Below are 24,163 nucleotides of genomic sequence, written 5' to 3' on the forward strand. Positions count from 1 at the left end.
TATCTATTCATCTGTCGATGGACATTTCTTTCTTAATTAACTCCTATTTATTCAGTCTATATTCCAGAAATTCATTTTACCTGTCCTGTGACCTCTGAATATATGATACAATGTGAATTTTTGGAATTTCAAAAGCATATAAATATTACACAATAAATGAATCTATCAACCTAAGTTTAATTTGAGAATTCTCTGATCTTTATGAACTTTCATTCATAAATGTCCAATACTCGATGAAGTAAAAAATTAATAGAATTCAAAACAGTTTTCCTTTTACCCGTGAACCAGAGACAAAATGACTCAGATAGTTAAATAATCAAATCAAATATTCATTATCTCTGATGACCATAAGGCTTTCCTTTAAATTACAGATATAAACAAAATTTTTATAAAATTATAATGCAAAAAATGAGACCTGTGTCAGTGATTTCTTTATAAAATCACGGGGCTGGGTGGTGCATTAAGAGGGCATCCACGGCACCCAGGGGTCCTTGGGTACTAAGAACCTGTGATCACACTGAAGATTAATTGTAAAAAAACACTGTGACTTTACTGTGCTGGCTAAGAAGTCCTAGACACACACACAAGCCAGGAAAACTTTATAAAAAATAGATTCTTTTCTAATTCAGAGAATAAATAAAATTAAATTAGTAATTCCTTAAAAGTAAGATTTATTGAGACAGCTTTAATTCTATGTAGATGATGCTCTTCACTATTTAATCAGCATGTGTGTTTCCCTGGCAGGCTCGTCCTCTGGTGAAAATGGGAAGAGGTTGCCTCTTGAGTCAGCATCACCTCTCAAAACTTCTGGACTGGGGCTTCCCTGGTGGCGCAGTGGTTGGGAGTCTGCCTGCCAATGCAGGGCACACGGGTTCGAGCCCTGGTCTGGGAGGATCCCACATGCCGCGGAGCAGCTGAGCCCGTGAGCCACAACTGCTGAGCCCGCGCGTCTGGAGCCTGTGCTCCGCAACGGGAGAGGCCGCGACAGTGGGAGGCCCGCGCACCGCGATGAAGAGTGGCCCCCGCTCCCCGCAAGTGGAGAAAGCCCTCGCACAGAAGCGAAGACCCAACACAGCCAGAGATAAATAAATTAATTAATTAATTAAAAAAAAAAAAAACTAAACTTCTGGACTATGATCTCTCAAAAACCCTTGTTCCCATCACTTTGGCCTCAGCAGGGAGGCAAATGGGAGTCACAATATACTGTTCATAGCTCAGTTCCACCATTATTACCATTATTCACAATTCCACTCCCCAAGGCTAGAAAGGTAATAAAATCTTACAGAAAGTTTGGAGGGACGGAGAGGCTTTAAAATGCGGTAATACAGAGGAGTTAAAATTGAGACTCTGACATTCTCATTCCTCGCCCTTTGAACACCCCACGGAGAGGAACGTTTCACTGGCTATTTTTCTCTGGAGGCTGTGGCCTCTGCCAAGTTGACCAAGCTCTCCGCCCTCCTCCATATCTTTCCAAATTCTCTCTTTTTACTCTCTGAGCCCCAAATCCATGGTCACGTATCATTCAAAGTAGCTTAGCCATCATTTCCTCGCACAATCTTCCTAGAAGCCATGCCCTTGGAGCACATGGAGCCTCGCCTTTCCACTCCCTCCAACCAATTATCCCAACTACCATCCAGGTCACTTCCCAGCCAGAGGGACTTCAGTGTGGATCAGAATCATCCTTCACAGGTTAACGACCATCTCACACTTCAGTAGCCTTCACTCCTGACCTATTTCAGCCACTCACACTCAAGACCACAACTTGTCATAATCCCTCACTCCCGCTACGCTGAATTGTTACATGACATGATAATTATTGACCTGCAACACAAACTGCTTTCAAGGACAGAGTAGGTTTAAATTTTACTAGAAGTGAAAGGATTGTGACAGAGCATAGGGTGAACATCTGATTTCAGCAATGATCATTTTTAAAAAACCATCAAGGAAGAAAAGATATGTCAACCAAGCAGTGGATTTCCTTGTTCTCTTTTTAAAACAATTATAGTATTATAATGAACACTTGATTTATCCATTTTTGAAAGACAAATGCAATGATTGTAAGATTTTTATGTGCTTACTATGTGTCTGTGTAAAGCAGGCCTGAAGATTCGACCTTTAGTTTTGCAGCAGCAAATGAGGAATAGTTGCATCTAAATCAGATGCAAGATAAGCGAGAATCCCATGTCCCAGACTACGCACTTGTAATCATCGTTAAGGCTGTCTATGAGTAACTGGGAACTAATGGAATGGAGCTGTCCTGGAGCATGGGGGCTATTCACGTCAACCTGGGGAGATGTGACCCACAGAGGGTATAGGCACAGGGCTCATTATAAAAGCTGAAAGGACCTCAGAGCCGATGGCTACCCTGGGCTGAAGCTATGTCTAGTCACTTTTGCCCCTTGTGATGCCACACACCCAGTGTGCAGGGTGGCCAGGACACTGAGAGCTGTACCTAGGAAATATAGGACTACTGCCATGTTGTTTTGTGTGCCATGATGCTTGTCCTGCAAACTTTCTTAAAGATAACCAGAACTGGTGCTTGATGAAGCCTATGGTGAATTTTGAGTTTGACTGTCAATCTGAAGTTAAGACCTCAGCTCCTGGTAGAGCAGAGTGGATGTCGCACATACATGAATTTATTCAATACTCACAATACTACAATGCAGTTGGACATAATCACCATTTCCATTTTGCAGGAATGGAAAACGCAGAGTTTAAGTAAAATGGTTCAAGGTCACTCACCTTACAATTGAAATAAACTATTTCTCATTTCTTACATATTTTTGAAACTGATTTCTCTCTAATAAGTATATATTTTTAGCATCTTAAAAACAGCAAATATTTACTTAATATTTTTGTCCCTATATAGCTCCTTCTGTTAGCAGAAGCTCTGTGACTTAAAATTTAAGCCCACAATTGTTGGAATACCTATACGATTTTGAAATAAAATTTATTTTAGTACAAGTACTATTCTATGGTGATTAAAAATTTTGCCTATTTTTTACATCACATATTGTGTGTTGTACATGATATACAATTTGACATCCCGCATGGGTTTTTTATCACTTACAATTTTTGGAGAGGCAAAAGTTAACTTCTGAATAAGTGTTGACATTCTTTCCCTCTTTCCTTATTCACTAGAGGAAATTTGGCTTTGTTTGCTCATCTTCTCTACCCCTCCCCTAACCTCTATGAAACATTTTATCCTTGCCAGCTTTGTTCCTGGGTTTTTGTGATGCAAAATTAATATAATGGAAAAGGAGAGAAATGGAACTTGAAAATCTAAGACAGGGAATTTTTATGAGAGTAGAGATTTATTTCCAAGAGGCAAGAAAGGGGGGCCTATGAGGACTTCAAGAGAAAGGAGCTTTGGGGAGGCTGAGAGACTGGACTTTGGGAAGTAGTCAGAGATATTGAGAACATAAAAATGGAGAAAGTAGTTTTTGAAGTTTTTCTGTGTATTATATTCTGTATTTTTTTTTTCTTAAGAGACCCCAGAAAACATTTGAATTATTTTAATTTCATTTTGGTTACTGGATTTTGTTTGTCTTTGAAAGTTATCTCTAGATACCAGAGCATAAAGCAACACAATTTATGTTTCAAATATTTTCTTAGTACAAATGTGCTTGATTGATTTCATTAAAGTTATTCCTAATTTCCCACTATATGCAAATGTTATGGCTACCTTGGCATGTTAAATCTTTGCCCAAATTTTCAATTATTATTTTTCTAGAAGAGTTTCTAGGTCGTTAGGTATGAACATTCTTATTTAAGGCTTTTGATACACAATGTGAAAATATTTTATAGAACTTCTCTCAGATATTTGTGTGCCCTGTTCCTGTCATGGAAAATAGTCCATAGTGTGGGCTCAATGGTAGTTACTGAATTAGCAAGTGAGGATTTGACTCTTTATCCGTAATTGAGTTTCTCCCTTAAACTTTGGAGGGGCGTCTCTAACTGCCTGATGGACATCTTCACCTGAATGTCCCAATTATATTTCAAAATAGACAGGTTTAAAGTGTAAGTGTGCGACTATGGCCATACCACCCTGAACGCGGGATCTTGTCTGATCTCGGAAGCTAAGCAGGGTCGGGCCTGGTTAGTACTTGGATGCGAGACTGTCTGGGAATACCTGGTGCTGTAGGCATTAAAAAAAAAAAAAGTGTAAGTATGCACCCTACTTTCTTCCTTGCCTTTATGATTTCAGATGATGACATCATAGCATTATTTAAGGTGGGCAAGCTGGAGGCCTGGAAGTCATCCTTCACGATACTCCCTTTCCCTCTCTCATTTCTCATCAAACATGAAGCTGATTTCCCCCCGAAATATTTTAAGTCCACCCTTGTTTCTTCCTCCTTACTATAACCACACCGTTCAGGTCCCCCTCATTTCATTCGAGGTCTCTGACCTACAGCCTTGCCCTCCAGAACCTCCTCATTGTGGCCATGTCAGTGTTCCTGTTTCAAGTCCCTCAGGGGCTTCCCATGTCCTTCACTGGTACTTCCCAAGCGTGTGCCCAGAGTAGGTTATAGGGGTGCCGGAGCCGCAGGCCACCAAGTGGTCACTCTTGCTGTCAACCGTCCTGACTACGTGGTAAGTGCGGTACGCATACGTTATCCTTTCTTTTTGGACCACGGTGTGAAAACACCTGGGCACCTGTGACTATCTGATCAATGTCCACTGCGGCACTTAAAGCCTTTTCTCGTGTGCACCCTGCCCACAGCCCCTCATCTCACGTCACTTCCCCGTTCCCTTTTTCTATTAATAGGTCCCAAACGCACTGTGCCCTTGGCTGCTTCTCGCCTTTTTCTTACCCCTGTTACTCCCCTACTCTCCCCACTTCTTCCCTCATGCCAGTTTTCACCACACTTTAAGAATCAATCATTTACCAACTCCTACTTTGTTAAACTATGGGTTAGTGTCTCAAAGTCTAATCTGTAAAAGACATGCATCACAGTCATGTGGGGTTTGTTTTTAAGGAAAAGAAAAAACCTGATTCCTGGGTCCCACCAGGAATAACTGAATCATAATATCTGGATTTAGAACCCATAAAAAAAAACCCATCATTTAAATGACCCCCCACGTGTTTATTTTACACTTTAAATTGTGTAAACCATTGCTGTACACACAATCTCACTGACCAATTTAGTTTACAAAATATGGTTACTTATATTCCATAAAATAGCAAAAGAAAATAGAGTTACCTAAGAAAATGTTGCCTTCATAAATATGAATTCATCAGCTTTGATCAATTAACAGTGAACTATTTCCCAGGAAAAGGACATAATAAAAACTATCCTTCATCTAAAAAATAAACAATTATATTGATGGTAGGCACACAACTGACGCTAAGAATTAATGAGATATATCTTTGTGACAATCTTCACTCTAAACAATTCCAGTGTTCATGATTACCTATTGAGGGGGAAAAAAAGCCTTAGAGAAATGTGCTTAATAGCATACATGGTCAGTATGATATTTAGATTTTTTGGAAGTCAGTTTATTCCCAAAGTTCATGGCTCTTTGAAATTCACCAGTCTCACAACAAATTCCCTTTGAGAATATACAGTATATTGATATTTGAAATTATACTTGTAGCACATGCACTGGTGATGAATACATGATACACAGTCTTTAATACCTTTATTTCTTATGGTTTAAGCAATAGGTCATTATTCACAGGTGGAACCTATTCACAGGCTGGATTGATGATGTTCCCACTGCATCTTTCTCCTTGGATTATATTTTCTGATTTCTCATTGCCCATTATATTTGCATTAATGTTTTTCTTCATCAAGCCCAAAGTCTGGAGGCAGACTCTGATGCTGTTTCTACCCAAAGGCTATATAATTCAGGGGACCAAAAGTTTTCAATTGTCCAGTGTACCAAAATTTAGAAGGTCTCATAAATAGTGCAATCAGTATTTCCAAATTCTGACTGTGCAATTTGGCATTCAAATCTATTTTTACTCAAATAAACTCTTAAAATTTTAATATGGCTCAGTTTATCTTTTAATAATAGCTTCTTATAATAGTTTGATGCAATTCTCAGGCATTGATACTTAAAATGTAAAGCTTTGCATTTTATTTCTCTTCTCTTTCCTTACCCAGCCTCTCACAGAGGTGTGTGACATTGTGATATAATAAGAAATATTTTTTTTAAGTTTTCATCCATGGTTCCTGGCACATAGCTCTTCAAATTCTTATAATTTCTTAAGAGCCCTGGGAGCATCATTTTTATATTATTTGGTCTTTGTCCTTGGTTCCTGAAATATCAATAGTTCCAGTGATAAAGGTGAAAGCAGTGCCTTGTTACTCATAACAGCCCTTTCAAGCACACCAGTGTTTATGTTAATGAGGTGATTTTTGGAAAACCCCTAGATAAACACCTGATGGGACCTAGTTGCCAGGGTAGCCAACCAAGGGATTAGAGGGTTGGAACTTTCGGTCCCATCCTCTGACCTCTGGGGAGGAGACAGGGGCAGGAAGTTGAGGTAATCACCTGTGATCAATGATTTGATCATCATGCCTACGTAATGAAGCATCCATAAAAACACCCAACTGTGGGGATTTGGAGAGCTTCTGGGTTGATGAACCCATGGAGGGGCTGGGAGGGTGGCTGGCCTGGAGAGGGCGTGGAAGCTCCGAGTCCGTCCCTCCTGCCTCCACACCTTGCTCTGGGCATCTCTTCCATCTGGCTGTTCCAGAGTTGTATCCTTTGATAATAAACCAGTAATCTAGTAAGTAAACTGTTGTTTTCGCAGAGTTCTGTTAGCCACTCTAGCAAATTATCAAAGCTGAGGAAGTGGTTGTGGGAACCTCTGATTTATAGCCAGCCAGTCAGAAGCACAGGTGACAACCTAGACTTGCAATTGGTGTCTGAAGTGGGGGAGATGGGAGTGGGACTGAGCCCTTAACCTGTGGGGTCTGAGCTAGCCCCAGGTAGACAGAGTCAGAATTTAGCTGAAATGTAGGACACCCAGTTGGTTTGCACAGAGAATTGGAGAATTGCCTGGTGAAGGCAAAACTACCCCACAGCTGGTGACCAGAGTGTTGACTGTGTTGGGTGTGAGAAGACTGGTGAGTAGAGGGAGAAACAGATTTTCCTTTCAAGTTTCTAATGATATCAGTAAATGAAATGAGGATGGAGATAACTAGGAATTTATAATATACAAACCGGATATGTTATTGCCTAAATTCTGGTTGAACTTAACCTCAAAATATAATTAATTTTAGTAGGGTTAATGATTTCAAAGCAAGCTTGATTATATTTCCTTTCAGAAAACATTTCTTCGTATCACAAGACTAGTTTGATTTTTTGGACTAAATTTTCTCTATCTACATTGGAAAAGAATGCCTAGATACATGCACAGATCTCTGACAACACTTTAAAGTGTGATTATTCTCTTAGACAACATGTGTGAACAGCCTTTATACATCCGTCCACCCCACTACAGTGTAGATTTGCCTGGAGGACAATGGTATTTTCTATAGTCAATACCTTGCTCATATTAACTACTTAATAAATATTTGTTGAAATGTTTGTCAATGTCAGTAAATTTTTAATATTCATCCTTAATGTTTATTTAAATAAATTTGTATAGAAGTTGCCCTCTGGAAGTTGGAAGCAAGGGAAAAGTAAAGCAGACCATACTATTTGTTTCAAATATTTTCTGCCTTAATATATCCCTGGTTCAATGACATCAGGCTTAGCCACATGACCTGCTTTGATGAATTAAATATGAGCCAGACTGACATAGGTCACATACGCACTGAAGCCATGACATGGTTCTACCAACGCTCTTTCCCTCTGCTGTGAAAACACCAGTTCTAAAAAGGGATTACCTCTTCAACCTGTGTCTCCAGATGAAGATACATGAAGTAGAGTTACAGTCAACCTGCCCGCAATATGTGGTGGGAACAAAATATAAACCTTTGTTGTTGTAAACTGCTAAGATGTTGAGTTTGATTGTTGCAGCATAATCTAATGAAAGCTGCGTCATACAGGGTGAATTACAAAAACACTCTTGATCTTTATTTCTGTTTTTGTGCCAGTACCATACTGTTTGGATTACTGTAGCTTTGTACTATAGTCTGAAGTCAGGGAGCCTCATTCCTCCAGCTCTGTTTTTCTTTCTCAAGATTGCCTTGGCTATTCAGAGTCTTCTGTGTTTCCATACAAATTGTAAAATTTTTTGTTCTAATTCTGTGAAAAATGATATGGAACATGATAGAAAGTCCAGAGATAAACCCACACACCAATGGTCAACTAATCTATGACAAAGGAGGCAAGAATATACAATGGGGAAAAGACAGTCTCTTCAATAAGTGGTGCTGGGAAAACTGGACAGCTACATGTAAAAGAATGAAATTAGAACATTCTCTAACACCATACCCAAAAACAAACTCAAAATGGATTAAAGACCTAAATATAAGATGGGATACTATAAAATTCTTAGAGGAAAACATCGGCAGAACAATTTCTGACATAAATTGCAGCAATATCTTTTTTCATCCACCTCTGAGAGTAATGAAAATAAAAACTAAAATAAACAAATGGAGCCTGATTAAACTTAAATGCTTTTGCACAGCAAAGGAAACCATCAACAAAATGAAAAGAAAACCCACAGAATGGGAGTAAATATTTGCAAACAAAGCAACCGATAAGCAATTAATTTCCAAAATATACAAACAGTTCATGCAGCTCAATATCAAAAAAAAAAAAAACCAAACAACCCAATCAAAACATGGGTGGAAGATCTAAATAGACATTTCTCAAAGAAGACATACAGATGGCCAAGAGATACATTAAAAGATGCTCAACAACACTAATTATTAGAGAAATGCAAATCAAAACTACAATGAGGTATCACCTCACACAGGTCAGAATGGCCATTATCAAAAAATCTACAACAATAAATGCTGGAGAGAGTGTGGAGAAAAGGGAACCCTCCTACACTGTTGGTGGGAATGTAAATTGGTACAGCCACTGTGGAGAACAGTATGGAGATTTCTTAAAAAACTAATGAAAATAGAACTACCGTATGATCCAGCAATCCCATTCCTGGGCAAATATCTGGAGGAAACCATAATTCGAAAGGATACATGCACCCCAATGTTCATTGCAGCACTATTTATAAGAGCCAGGTCAAGGAAGCAACCTAAATGTCCATTGATGGAGGAATGGATAAAGGAGATGTGGTGCATATATACAGTGGAATATTACTCAGCCTTAAAAAAGAACGAAATGATGCCATTTGCAGCTACATGAATGGACCTAGAGATTGTCATACTGAGTGAAGTAAGTCAAACAGAGAAAGACAAATATCATATGATATCACTTTTATGTGGAATCTAAAAAATGGTACAAATGAACCTATTTATAAAACAGAAATTGAGTCACAGATATAGAAAACAAACTTATGGTTACCAAAGGGGAAAAGGAGGGGGGGATAAATTGGGAGATTGGGATTGACATATACACACTACTATATATAAAATAGATAACTAATAAGAACCTACTGTATAGCATAGGGAACTCCTATTCAATACTCCGTAATGACCTATATGGAAATAGAATCTGAAAAAGAGTAGATGTATATATGTATATGGTATAACTGACTCACTTTGCTGTATAGCAGAAACTAACACAACATTGTAAATCAACTATACTCCAATAAAAAAATTAATTTAAAAAAAAACACTCTTTACTTATCCAAGCCTATGATTCCATTACTTAGAATAATCATGGAATCAAAAAATGTGGATCTCACAGGAACCTGGTAATTATATAATCTACCCCCCTCATTCTACAAGTGAGAAATTAGCACAAAAGATGCATTCATGGATATGCAATTAACTAATGATGGGCCAGGGCCCAAATCTGAATGTCCTGACTCTACTTATTTAAAAATTAATGCTGAATATAAATATTTGTTCTTTATGTTAAAAGGAAGGATCACTAAAATTATAGACAGATATGAAATCAAAATAATGAATTCCCTGTATGAAAAAGTTATTGCTGCTAACTCACAACTGATTTTTCCAGTAGTGATGCTTGATTTGCTAAGAGCTATTTCCATTCCCTCTCCTTGTGTTCAACGTGACAAATTTGAGACCAGCAGATCAGACTGACCAGTACTCGTTGTATACACTTGGTCTCTGTGCGAAGCAAACAGAACCACACTGAGATTGAACAATAAACCCAGCCTCATTAGCACTCTGCTCTCACTAATTTGCCTAAAGTGGACTTATTTTAAGGATCAAAGAATTTTGGATTCAGAGAAAAGAATCATTCATTTGGGAATTATCAGCACAATTATGTGAAGAACCAAAAAGACCACAGAAAGTTTAATCTAGGTTACATAGGAGCAAGTTTTGCCTCTGCAGATATTAGTCACAGGAGTGGAATAGCAGTAGAAACTGTAAACATTTTTAATTTGGAAAAGTTTTAAAGATGAAATGGATACTCAGTTATCTAGGACTAATTTTTTTCAAAAAAAAAAAATACCACCCTGATTTGTAGTGTTTGCCAATTTCTGTGATGCAATTACTTCCACCGTTGCTCACTGAAGCCACCAGCAGTTTAATAACTGGCTTGCAAAATTCCTGAATGTTTAACATGTCTTGGCTTTTGTGAGCTGGTGTGAGGCTTAGAACATGACAGGCCTGGGATTAAATCTCAGTTGTATCACCTTGTAGCTGTGTTTTAGGTATATCACATAAGCTACCATGGTCTCAGGTGTCTTAATTGGCTTAATAATAGCTACTTTGCAGGACTCGAGATATGGATAACAAAACCCCTGAGACCTCTCCTACTTTGCTCTTTTTTTGCTTAATCCAATCCAGCAACGTTGGACACCTGGCAATACCTCAGACACTCTGGGCACACTCCTCCCTCAGGACTAGTTGCCCCTATTTTCTTTGCCAAAATGGTATTCACCCAGGTATGCTCATGGCTCAGCTGCTCTCTGTCTCTCATCCTTTGCTTTTCTCCAAAGCACTTATTGCCAGCTTATAATTACATATTGTACTTATTTGGTTTTTGAGACTTATTTGGTCTCACCCCATTAAAATATAAACTTCACAATAGCAAGGATCGTGGTCTCCTTGTTTACTACTGTATCCTCTGAGCAGTAGCAAGCATGTAGACTTAATAAATACTTGTAGAATAAAGGAATCAATGAAGAAATGAGTGAGTAAACAGTAAACTTTTAAATATTTATTAATTATCCTATCTCGAGGCTGGGGACAACTAATCTTACCTTGACTTCCCTCTAGAACCAATAAACTTTCTGCTCCAGCCAAAACATTTTGGCTCTGAATAGTCATGCTCATTCCTACTACCATGCTTTTTCTTATTTTTTGGTCCCATACTGTTATTATTCTAAGTACACTGGCTTGAGTTTTCCTTGTAATACAACTTTTCTGAGAAAAAAAGAAGGCTAGGGAATATATGACAACTTACCTAACACATTGCTGGAAAACTTTGGAGGAGTCACTGCTTTTTATTAAATTGGGAAGGAAACCCTAGAAGACTGATAAAGGGTGTTAACAATATCAACAACCTAGTTCTAAATGACTAAGTATATTCCTTCCTCCAATTTCACTGTTATGGCAAAATCATAAGAAGAAAATAAAGAATGACATTATATTAATAAACACAACAAATAATACATTTACAACAAAGTAATTTATAATCATTGTTTTGAATTGATAATGAAAGACAGTAATCTTTTGGTGCCCCAAGTAACAAATACAGTTTGTGAAAGAAAAGTAGGTTAAAGTATTGAACATTCATATAGGGGAAAAGCGCTAAGCTATTTGTCCCAAGAAAATGTGAAAACACATTTATGCCCAATTCTGGTGCCACTCTCTATATTAACCAGACTCTAATGTCATGAGGAAAATCTATGTGGGAGGAAATTTCTGAGCCCTCAATTCAAAACCAAAGGTTTAATGTGTGGAAGGTGGGGATAGTGTAAAGAATGAGGAAAAATAAGAGAAAAATATGGACATATTACACTGAGCACTTAACAAGTTTAAAAAATCCTTTTATAATTCAATTTGCATGTAAAGTTAATTTTGCCCAATAAAAGTGGTATTAATCAAGCAGTTTCATCATAAATCAGAGTTTTATTTATAATAGATATCATGGGTTGAACTGTGTCTCCCAAGAAGATATGTTGAAGTCCTAACCCCTGGTACCTGTGCCCTGTTTACTTTATTTGTAAACAGGGTCTTTGTAAGTGTAATCAAGTTCAGATGTGGTTATTAGGATGGGTCCTAACCCAATACGACTGATGTCTTTATAAAAAGAAGAGAAGAGCTATAGACAGATGAAGGGAGAACACCATGTAATTATATAGGCAGAGCTTGGAGTGATGCAGCTGCAAGGCAAGGAATGCCAGGGATTGAAGACCACCACCAGATGCTGGGAAGAGGCAAGGAAGGATTTTAGAGGGAGCAGGGCCCTGCTGACACCTTGATTTCAGACTTCTAGCCTCCAGAACTATGAGAGAATAAATTTCTGTTTAAGCTACACAGTTTATGGCACTTGGTTACAGCTGCCTTAGGAAACTAATACCATAGCCCCAAATTGGAAGCAACCAAGATGACCTCCAATAGTTGAATAAACAAACTGTGGTACATCTATACAATGGAATATTATCCAGTGATAAAAAGAAATGAGCTATCAAGTCACAAAACGTCATGGAGAACCCTTAAATGAATATTGCTACTTGAAAGAAGCTAGTCTGAAAAGGCTACATATTTTATCATTCCAATTATATGCCATCCCATAAAAGACAAAACCATAGAGACAATAAAATGATCGGTGATTGCCCAGGAGTTGGGGACAGGAAAGGAGGGTGAAAAAGGTAAATCACAGGGGACTTTTAGGGTAGTAAAACTATTTTGTATACTATTGTAATGGAGCATTTGCCAAAACCTATAGAACCTTAGAGGACAAAGAGTGAATTTTATTGTATGCAAATATCCGAGGAAAGAATGTTGATTATGACACACAAAAAAATGTATAAAACAATCACACAGAAGGGGGTGGGGGAAAAGGTGCTGTCCTAAGGAAACAAGCAAAGTGTTAAGACTAAAGACAAAAGGAAATGCACATAAGTAGTGTACTCAAATTGATAAAGGTATTTCTACAGGATTATGGGTTAAGAATTTGACACTCCTATATACTTTACATACTTTTTAAAATATATTTACTGAATTTAAACAATTAAGTAAATGAATGGCAGATGGCAGGTTTCTCACTGTTAGAGTGGGAATTTACAGACAAGGAAGGGGAGGAAGCTAGAATGATCCATGTGGTAATGAAATTAGAGGCATCAACATAAACTCATGTTTAGCTTAATATATGTACCAATGTACATATAGATATATGTAAGGAAATGTGTATATACACATATTTCTGTGCTCTATCAGCTGAGATGGCCTAAAAGAACTGATACCCCAGTGGCACCAAGCACACCTTAAATTCAGATAATTGGTTTCTATTGCCATTCTCTAGTGAAAAGGAACCAGGGCTCACGGGAGCAATGGCTTATGGTAGGACTGGGGCAGGAAATACACAAGACAAGTCTGGAACATCTAGCAGAGCCAGAAAGTCAGGAAGTAAAGCACCTCACGTTGATAGGGAGTAGGATAAAAGAGAACAAGAACCAAGTGAAGGAACTCCCAGTGGCCAAAGCTAGAACAACTTGAGAAACAAAACAGTAAAGTAGTATTAGACAGTAAGTATTAAACAGTAAAGTAGTAGTAGTATTAGTAGTATAACCCAGAGTACACAATAAATATCCATGACTCCATAGTGACATAAACACTCGAATAAATTAATAAACGGTGGAGAAAAGCCAAATCTCCCATGTGGAAGAATCCCAGGTAATTTATGGAGATGCTCTGCTCTCCCAGAGGGGGGCATAATTCTCCTCTCCTTAGGTATGGGCAGTGCATAGTGTCTTCCTTCCTAAGAAGAAAGTACAGAAAGGGAAAAAAAAAAGTTTACAGTGGAGAATCCTGACAAATACCACGTCCCAAGTGATTAAGGTCAACATCAGAAGTCATAAATCAAAAAAAAAAAAAAAAAAAGGAGAGAGAAGTCATAAATCATGTTGATTACACAGATCCTTGATGTCATATCTTGAGAATGACATTCTACCTCTGTGGTCTTCCTCTCAATAACCCATAACTTCAGTCTTACCATGAGAAAAGCATCCCACAAATTCCACTATTGGAGGATCCTATAAAATACCTAAAATACCTATAAAATACTCCTCAGAATTGTCAAGGTCATCAAAAGCAACACCAGAGGAACTGCCACAGCCAAAAAGAACCTAAGGGTACTTGACAACCAAATATAACATGGTATTCTGAACAGAATTCCGGAATAGGAAAAAAAATATCGGGTAAAAAATCTAAGGAAATCTGAATAAACTATTGACTTTAGTTAATAATAATGTATCAATATTGGTTCATTAATTGTAACAAATCTACCATACTGCTGTAAGATGTTAAGAATAGGGGAAACTGAGTATGAGATATAGGCGGCCCTCCTGTACCATCCTCTCAATTTTTCTGTAATCCTAAAATTATTCTAAAATAATAAGGTCTATTATAAAAAATAAAACAATGTAAGAGTTAAAAAATAATGCCAAAATGTCATGAGTAAGGAAGATATTCAATTCTTATAGCAGGGCTTCCCTGGTGGCGCAGTGGTTGAGAATCTGCCTGCCAATGCAGGAGACACGGGTTCGAGCCCTGGTCTGGGAAGATCCCACATGCCGCGGAGCAGCTGGGCCCGTGAGCCACAGTTGCTGAGCCTGCGCGTCTGGAGCCTGTGCTCCGCGGCAAGAGAGGCCGCGATAGTGAGAGGCCCGCGCATCGCGATGAAGAGTGGCCCCCGCTTGCCACAACTAGAGAAAGCCCTCACACAGAAACGAAGACCCAACACAGCCATAAATAAATAAATAAATAAATTTAAAAAAAAAAAGTGTAATAACTTTAAAAAAAAAAAATTCTTATAGCAAATGCTATAAAAGTTCCATTATTCATTTACTCATTTAATAACTATTCCTTGAGTGACTACCCTGAGCTAGACAGTAGCTACCCACTGACTAAGGATATATCAGTTAGCAAAACACCCATGGTTTCTACAACCATGTCTTACAACCTCATAGGTAAAACATAAGTCAACACAAAAGTAATATTTTCAAATTTTGGTACATATTATGAAAAGAAATGCAAATTGTAATGTAAGCATGTATAGTGAAGCTTAATCTAATGTGAACAGGGATGGTGTGAATGGGGAAGACGGATACTCTCATTTTCGCTTTCTAAAAGGAGAAAATTGGGCTTCTCAGGGATTTCCAGTAAATCAGCAGTAAAATATAAAAGAGAACTAAAAACCCTTATTGTTCTTGTCTTCTCAAATTTCAAAACTTGATATTGTAATACCATTAATGGTAATTTTTGAAAATCACCAAAGGTGAAAAAAGAATGCAATTCTCCTGAAAAATCTGATTCGCCTAAAATAAGCCTCAAAAATTACAAGCTAAAATTAATTCTGCTGCATGATTCAGGGAACAGTGAGTAACCTTCATGAAGTAGAGACTTCTACTGTAAACTGATGAGATAATTGTTTATGAAGAAGCAAAGATATCTTTTTCTCACTCTGATAATTCTGTAAGCACTTTACAACATGCTACTGCAAAGATGTTAACTGGAACGGTGAATATAAAAGTTTCAAATGTTTCTATATAAGTAACATTTTAAAGAAAATTAGATGATTACTCCCTAATGAATAACATCAACCTTCTCTGACCTATTGAGCAAACTCAATTATTTCTTGATAGCGGCATTAAGATTGAATAAATACGACCATATTTTGTCTTTATAGATTCTATTTCTTTATATTTTAGGTAGATTGAAAAGAAAGCATTCTTTAAAATAACTCTATTCAAATTCAGCTACTTAATAATTGCCAACGGGTTCTAGAAGATGGGATGGTATCCCAAAGTCTTTGAAATTATTCAAATAACTTTAATAATTTTATCAAACCACATTTCACTTGCATACTATGACCACACTTTGAATATGGGTTAAAACAATTAATTTTAAATTAAACTAGATGTGCATTTACATTGACAATATTCAATTTACCTCCAAATGCATAAAAGACTCATGAAATACAGCTATCAATCACTTTCCTAATGCATGGTAGCTCTAATAAGGTAGTTTCTTTAAAGCCTTTCACCACAGATTCATGCATCAAGGTCACAGCATGCCCCTTGTAGGAGAGCAAGGCACCACTTTCATGAAAAAATATAGTATGAAGTCAAGGGTGACTCTTTTCTCTTAATTTTAAAAGAATGTGTTCAAAGTTCAAGAAGAAAAATCATTGATTCATTGAACGCATATGATCCAAAGAACTAAAATTTTCTGTGTGCTTTTATTGTGTTCTGAGCAGCACACTAACACCTCCACACTATCCCTTCAACAGAGTCTGTACACGTAAGCTAAGAGCACAGAATCAAGAGTCGGACCTCTGGGTCCTAGTCCCACGTCCACCATTCACTGCAGCATGGCCTCGGGAAAGTAAATAGCCTCGCTGTGCCACTGTTTCTTCAGATATAAAATCGAATTAATGACAAGTTCTACTTGTCATGTATGTTAAATGGAAATAATGCTTCTAAAACTCATATTGCTTATTTTCTCTCCTAAATAATCCTTCCAAGGAGAGAGAGAGATGTTTATATCTTACAACTCTGATGACTAAAGTTCTCAAGAAAGATATATTGGGTAGTGTAGAACTTGTGATCACCTGCATTTGAAACAGAGAGTTTGTTGAACTACATACTCATGGGACCTACCCAGACATACGAAATATCTGGGGCTGGACTTGAGAGGCTGCATCTTAAACATTCCAACTCTCTGCTATGTACCAAAGGCTGAGATACCTGGGATAGCCATCTGATTCTATACAATACAGATGATTATTATCATATCTATCTTATGGTGGAGTTGTAAGAATTAAATGAAATATAGCATATATAAAATGCCTAGCAATGTCAGCAACTTTTACTATTAGCTATTATTTTATTAATATGGCTGGAATATAGGATCTGTGTCATGAGTACTAAGAGGCAAGGGTGGAAGAGAAGGCTGAGGTTGTGAAAGTTTTCAAGTCAGTTAAAAAAAAAAGTCTAAACTAAGTGTTTTGACGAGGAAGGCAATATCTTCACAACTTGCCAGCAAATATATTAACACAGATAGGAGTCTGCCTCCCTAAAAATTAAACAAATGAGGCTTCAAATTTTTTTAACTAATAAAAATATTGTGCTAGAGAATATATCAAGTAATTACAAAGTATTTATTTAAAGACTATCAATAAATAATCCCCCACTCAAAGAGAGAGAAAACAAATTATTTGTATGTAATTTCAGTTGCACAGTTGAGCCCCTAAAAAAAGAGATGGTACTCTAGAGGTTACATATTCATCTCCTTAAAAGCTAAGTGCAGAAAACACTAGGAATTAGAATATACCCTGCATTGGAATTACAAAGGTCTTTGCCATAAAATGTACTGTAAATTCACTTCATCTTGCGTTTTACGTGTCTTGTCATTTCTTTTGCTCCATTTCTACCCCCACGTCTCAACATATCGCTTCTGTGCCTCACTTCCTATTGGAGGGGGCCCACTTTAATTTTCAAGGAGGATGAATACGATTTAAATAACAATGCTTTTCAATAAGTACCACTCTGGAAAAAAATCCTGAGTGTGTGTGTATGTGTTGCGAATTTACTGTTCCTTCCTTTAGTTTGACTTGGTTTTTCTCCACTTGCCTTCAGCTGCCTTAGCTAGAGCATCCATTCCTGTTTTCACCAAACCTCTGATATACGCTCAGCTGTAAACCATACAAGTAACAGTCTCACTGGTGCAGCCACAGCAGGTGACCCAGATTACACAACACTGTGTTCTAACACCAAGGAGTCTTGTTCAACAGCAGCTGAGCTATGGCTTTGCCTTATTGATATTCAGATTCGACAGACACAAATCACATGGCCCCTTTGACAAGCACACACTCTGCCTGTCTTTGTTTTAAACATGTTCAATAGCTACTGTCCTTCATAAACACACAGCTGAGGCTGTTGGTCTCCTCTGATTTTCCACACTGCCGTACATCCGACAAGATTATCTCAGAAACATTACTCTTGTTTTTATTTGGGGAAGTTTGTGGAATATGACATCTCCATTTATAAAACAGAAGCACATACAATAGAAAGGAAGCCCATTTCTCTCTGGCAAAAGAAATGCTTTGAACCACTATCCTTTGGGGAAAATTGAGACTCTATCTCCTTGATTGTGAGAGCAAATGTTGGGACACAAAGTTCTTTAAAAGTGAAGATACATACACAGTATTGGGAATAAAATGCTATATAGCTTATGATTAATTTCCTTTTAAAGGATATCAATTACAAAGTGCCAGATCTATTCCATAAAAGTATAAATACAACAAAAAACCTTCTCTATGTGGCCATTTCAATCTCCTGCTCACCACTCAAAAGGTTGAAAAAGAACATTTTCTATTAGAATACTTACTGGAAATCATAGAATCAGAAAATTGTTCACACTGACTGGTCCCACTGATTTGTTTAACACAGGATGCTTGCTCACACCAAATTCTTTTTACTTTTTTTTAAAGCCTTGCATTTTGTAGAACATGCAACACTACACACTATTCCCGTGAAATACTTAAAAGTCAGGAAATTGCCAGAAGTTCAATAAATGGAAGAGGCTTACTTTTTATGGAGATGAGCAGTGAGAGACTGAGGCAGAAGATGAGAAGGTGGGCAACTGTCTGAAGCGCCATGGTCTCGTGGAGGACATGCTCCGACGTGCTGGTGGTGGTCTGGTCCCTGTCCAGCTCCCAAGCTCTGCCTGACTCAGAAAGAAGCCAGAGTCTCAGAGCCCCTGGGTGCCACCTCTGCCCCTTCCCCTCCTACAGCTCCCTCACAGAAGATTCGGGGACTTAGATTCGGAAAGCAGTTGTGATTCATGGCATCTTACTTACACAGGAGGATGGGGTGATTTTTCAAACCTGGTGCAGATTTTTTTCATGCTGGACTGGAGTCATCCCCCCTCAGACCTTGTGTACTACTTTCCTTCCTTTAACAATGCTGCCTGAAAAGGGCCTGCTTTAGGTGAGTGTCCTGAATCATTTTTAAAAGAGGAATTAATTTCTGATGACTGTCTTGGCACAAAATCATTATGATCTGGCAACTATTAAAGGAACACCCTGTATTTCTGTATACTTACCTTCATCTTCAGAACACAATTCACAGACACGTCACCTTTTCATAAACATACTCTCACAACTCAGTCAGGTTACGGTTGTTGATAAAATGGACAGAGTTCTGGAGATTATTTAGAAGCAGTTTTTCTTCCATAAACCTACAGCCCATTCCTAATCCTGTTCATGATATTTATATCCTCTGGGATTTCTTGAATTTTTGCTTTACCATAATTGTTGAATGCAAATATATTTGCTTATTTTTTATATATACTTATGCTAAGTACTGTGGTATTTTTCTTCAGATTAAATTGTTCAAGACCTTAAGACTGTATTTTCCTTGGACACTTCACGGAAACATCTATAGTTAAAGTCAGATGTCTTATTCTCTAACGTTAGTGCTAGTACATGGCCTTGCTCCGTTGTTAAAACTGGCTACTTGTTACACTCAAAATGCAATGTACATTTCAGATTTTGTGTAAAACTTGAGAGCTCTGTCAGAAGTTTATGTATTTTAAAGTCTCTATATTTCCTGCTTGTGTATCTAAATAGGGAATAATATTTTGATGGCTTAATGTTTTCTACTAATGTTATACGCTGACCCACTCCCAGAGGATTTTACTTGCTATAGTGGGGCTTATCCATTTTAGTTATTTATTTCTTACAGAGTTCATGATAGTTATTGTTTTTAAAGATTTTCCCCTTAATGCAAATAATTTAGCTTGAGCAATTTAACAATTAGAGTAAAATAATTACAGATTATAGAGGCAGTATTAATCCTCTATTCTAATCCCTGTATTTTATCAGTTAGAGAATGAAAACGCAGAGCAATTATACTGTCCGCCCAGAGTCATCTAGAAAGATATGGCAGAGTTAGGACTAGAGTCTCCCCATTGATTTCTAGAACATTATGCCTTCAATAAACCCTATGGTTTCCATTTCCACCTTTATTCTTACATACCCCTTTATGCTTTTTGCAATGTGGACTCTGGGAAATCCACATACTGGAACGACCAAATCTTCCATCTGTCCTAAAAAGGCCTCCAGGGAGAGATGAATAGGCAGAGCACAGAGCATTTTTAGGGCAGCGAAAAATGTTCTGTATGATATTATAATGATGGATACACGTCATTATACTTTTGTCCAAACCCACAGACTGTACAACACCAAGAGCAAGCCCTAAGGTAATGGACTTTGGGTGATTATGATTTGTCAATGTAAGTTTATTTAATAAAAAATGTACCATCTGGTAGGTGATGCTGACAATGGGGAAGGCTCTCCATGTGTCGGGGCAGGGTGTATATGGGAAATCTCTGTACCTAACTCTCAATTTTATTGTAAACCCTGCTGGCACAGTGGTTAAGAATCCGCCTGCCAATGCAGGGGACACGGGTTCGAGCCCTGGTCCGGGAAGATCCCACATGCCATGGAGCAACTAAGCCCATGAGCCACAACTACTGAGCCCAAGTGCTGCAACTACTGAAGCCCGCGCACCTAGAGCCCGTGCTCCGCAACAAGAGAAGCCACCGCAATGAGAAGCCTGCGCACTGCAGCGAAGAGTAGCCCCCGCTCACTGCAACTAGAGAAAGCCCACGCACAGCAACGAAGACCCAATGCAGCCAAAAATAAGTAAATAAATAAAAGTTTTAACAAATAAATTAAAAAATAAAACTGTTCTAAAAAATAAAGACTTAAAAAAAAAAAAAGGGCTCCACCATGGACCTCATGGACCTCAAGGCTAAGCGAGTGACAATGTACAAGACCACTTGATAGACTGGAGAGGAAATGAAGGGCTCCAGGCATAGAATCTGACGGTACTAGAAAACTTTCTGTAAAGTTGTGTTATGAGTGTCACAATTAAAGAGGCAAAGAAAATTTGGGTTTCTCAAAAGACAAAATTATCAAAGATAATAAGTGGTTGGGGAAACATATTACACAAAGAATGTTTGAAGAAATTGTATACGTTGAGATTGAATATAGGAAAATAATCAGATATAGCTATTAAACAAAAGAGTGAATGGCTATTATGTGTCAGATTTGGGGCAAGTTAGGAAATCTTTACAAAAGAAGTAATATTTAAGCTGAATTTTCAAGTGTGGGTGCAACAAATAAATAGAGGGAAAGTGGTGTTTAACGGCTTTTCAGGAAAAGGGCATGTGTATAGGAATAGAGGCATACGGTGGATGGGCAGATCAAGGAACTGAAAATATTCTGATATTGCAGAAATACAAGTATGAACAGGGCAATGTCAGCACATAAAACTCAGTAAACCACAAAATCAAGGTAGTTTAACTTCTAATATGAAGAAAGGAAACAATCAATAGGTTTTAAACAGTGGATTGGCATAATTTAATTAGATTTGCATTTGGAAAGATAACTCCCATGGTCACGTGGCAATGACTGGCAGAGGGCAGATGAGAAGCATGGAAACCAGTGAAAAGGATGTTGTCATAGCCCACAAGAGAGCTGATGGGGCCCAAACTAAATCAGACAGTGGGGAGAGCAAATTAAAAAAAAAGAGTAAAAGTAAACTAGATAGATCAAAAGGACTGAGGTAGAGAATAAGGCTGCAGAAAAGCTATAATTTTTCTAGCTTGGGCACTTGGGATAATAGTAATGCACTCACAGAAATAAATAATATAGACAAGGGCTTCCAAACAAGCAGGAGCAAGCACTCTCCTCCAAGTCAAACACATTGAAATACATGCATTTGGACAAACTATAACTTTTGTAAAAATACATAGGTTAGCTCTAAAAAAGGGGGGAGGGGAATATCCAATTGGGACAGAAATCTCTTGCCTTTTGGCTTCATGCAGGGGACCAATTCCAATTCCTCCCATTGGCCTTGGAATGCAGATTGGAAGCAGGACTCCTACTCTTGAACGTGGATAGAGGGCTCCCTGTGAGAAACAGGAACCCAGACCTGCCCCATGTGTGAACCTACACCAAGTGGAGGTCTCAAATTGCACTGAACATGGGGTGCAAAATTCTAAGCCAAAAATCTTATTAAAAATAAAAAGGAAAGAAAGAAGTACTTGTTTGGAAATAGGAAAATCAATGGTCCAGTGAGAGGAGCCTGATAGGAACCATTGTATGGGAATGCTGTAACTCACTGTTCACACAGGGTTCCTGTGGAAGGCAGCCTCTACTGAAGATGAGCTCACAGTCTAAAACTATCGATCAAACTAGAAACCTGCTGCCATAAGAGACAGAAGACATGACAAACGGAAACATTCACACTCAAAAGACTCAAAGAAAATGGAGCTATAAGAGACTTTAAAATAACACTATAAAATGTCTGTTTAAAATTTTTAAAGAGATAAAAGAATGCATGTATTTCATAAAACAAGAAGACATCATAAAAAACAATTAGGCCTATTAGAAAGTGAACCAAATATAAATTCTAAAAATGAGAAGTAGTCAGTGAAATAAAAAAATTCAACTGATGGCTTAAATGGTAGACAACACTACAGTCAGCTAACTAGGAGACGGTTCTGAAGAATTCATCCAGAATAGAGCAGTATGAGATAAGGAGATGGTCCAAAACAATGAACAACGAAGAGAGATAGAAAGCTCTATTCCAGAAGAAAGAAGGAAGAAAACGGGGAGGATGTAATTCCTAATGGTATATATTTTTTAAATATGAGAAAAAAAATGTGACTTCTTGAATTTAGAAAAGCCCATTGAGTCCCTAGAAGATACCATATTTAAAGTGCATCAAAAATAAGTGAAATAAGACAAAGTGAACAAAATAAAATCTTAAAGGTCAATATTTGTCTTTTTTTTTTTTTTCAATATTTGTCTTTAAAGTTGAAAAGTCTACAGTGGAATGACAGTAAAAAGTACTGAAGACTTTTCATCAATAAGCTAGGTGTCATAAAACAAAGAATATAGGAGGAGATGAAGGTGTGTAGATATAAATAATAAGTACGGTTTTAAAATATGTTCAGTTTGAGGTGCCTATTCAAAACCAAGATGAGGATATGTGATAGGATCTGGAAATACAACTCCAGAACTCAGGACAGCAGTTCTTCTTGGTGGAATAGATAGGTATCATATTAATGTACAAACATTTGCTGAGTGCCTGTTGTATACCAGACACCAGAGTAAACATCAGTAATTCATATATATGTGTTAAGACAGGCTCATTGCCCTTATGGATCTAAACTCTAGTGAGTAGATGCAATCTAGTGAGAAAAAATACTTCATCATTCAGTTACTTGAGGTTTAAAATTGACTTAATAGAGTGCAAAGAGCGCTGGTTATCTTCAGCTGATTACCTGCTCTGGACTGCAGATTCTTTCCTGGACGCTCTCTCGTTTAATACCCACAGAATCGAATCTCCATAAAGTATATGAAGTTATCCCGATTCGACAAAAGAGAGACTGAGCCAGCCAGGTCAAACATATAATAAGTGATAGAGTTCAGATTCAAACTCAGTTCTATTAATCTATTGTTCTTAATTCTTGTCATGATGGTACTTATTTTTAATTATATAAGTAAATTATAAATGTATTCTTGTAAAAATACACTAAAGAATCTTTGATGAATACCAATCTCACACTCCTCCCCAGAAATAACCACTGTTATTGTTTGTGAAGATTGTTTTATACCATTCTAGACTACAGGTTGACAGATATATAGATGATTGATTGATAGACTGATAGACAAATTATTTGGCTTCTTTTCATTTTTTCTTTTTAAATAATGATATTATAGTATGTGTATTATTATGCAACTTTCTTTTCTCACTCAACAATATGTCTTGGGTATTTTTGCACATTATTAAATCTACCTAGCTCACACTTTTTTGTGTGTGTGTCTCCAGGGGGTCTCGCTCCAGGTGTCTATGCTG

General features: G+C 37.6%; 1 protein-coding gene and 1 pseudogene across 1 annotated transcript in view; one reads left to right on the plus strand and one right to left on the minus strand.

The window, feature by feature from the left end:
- Nucleotides 1–24,163, minus strand: part of CRB1 (crumbs cell polarity complex component 1) — a 282,452-nt gene that overhangs the window by 202,666 nt on the left and 55,623 nt on the right. The window contains exon 2 of the mRNA XM_061185280.1: nt 18,819–18,956. Within this exon, the coding sequence (XP_061041263.1) occupies nt 18,819–18,956 (138 nt within the window). The remainder of the gene's footprint in view (nt 1–18,818; nt 18,957–24,163) is intronic.
- Nucleotides 4,031–4,147, plus strand: LOC133089199 (5S ribosomal RNA; annotated as a pseudogene).

The sequence above is a fragment of the Eubalaena glacialis genome, chromosome 3 (genome assembly GCF_028564815.1).
Source record: "Eubalaena glacialis isolate mEubGla1 chromosome 3, mEubGla1.1.hap2.+ XY, whole genome shotgun sequence".
NCBI lineage: Eukaryota > Metazoa > Chordata > Mammalia > Artiodactyla > Balaenidae > Eubalaena > Eubalaena glacialis.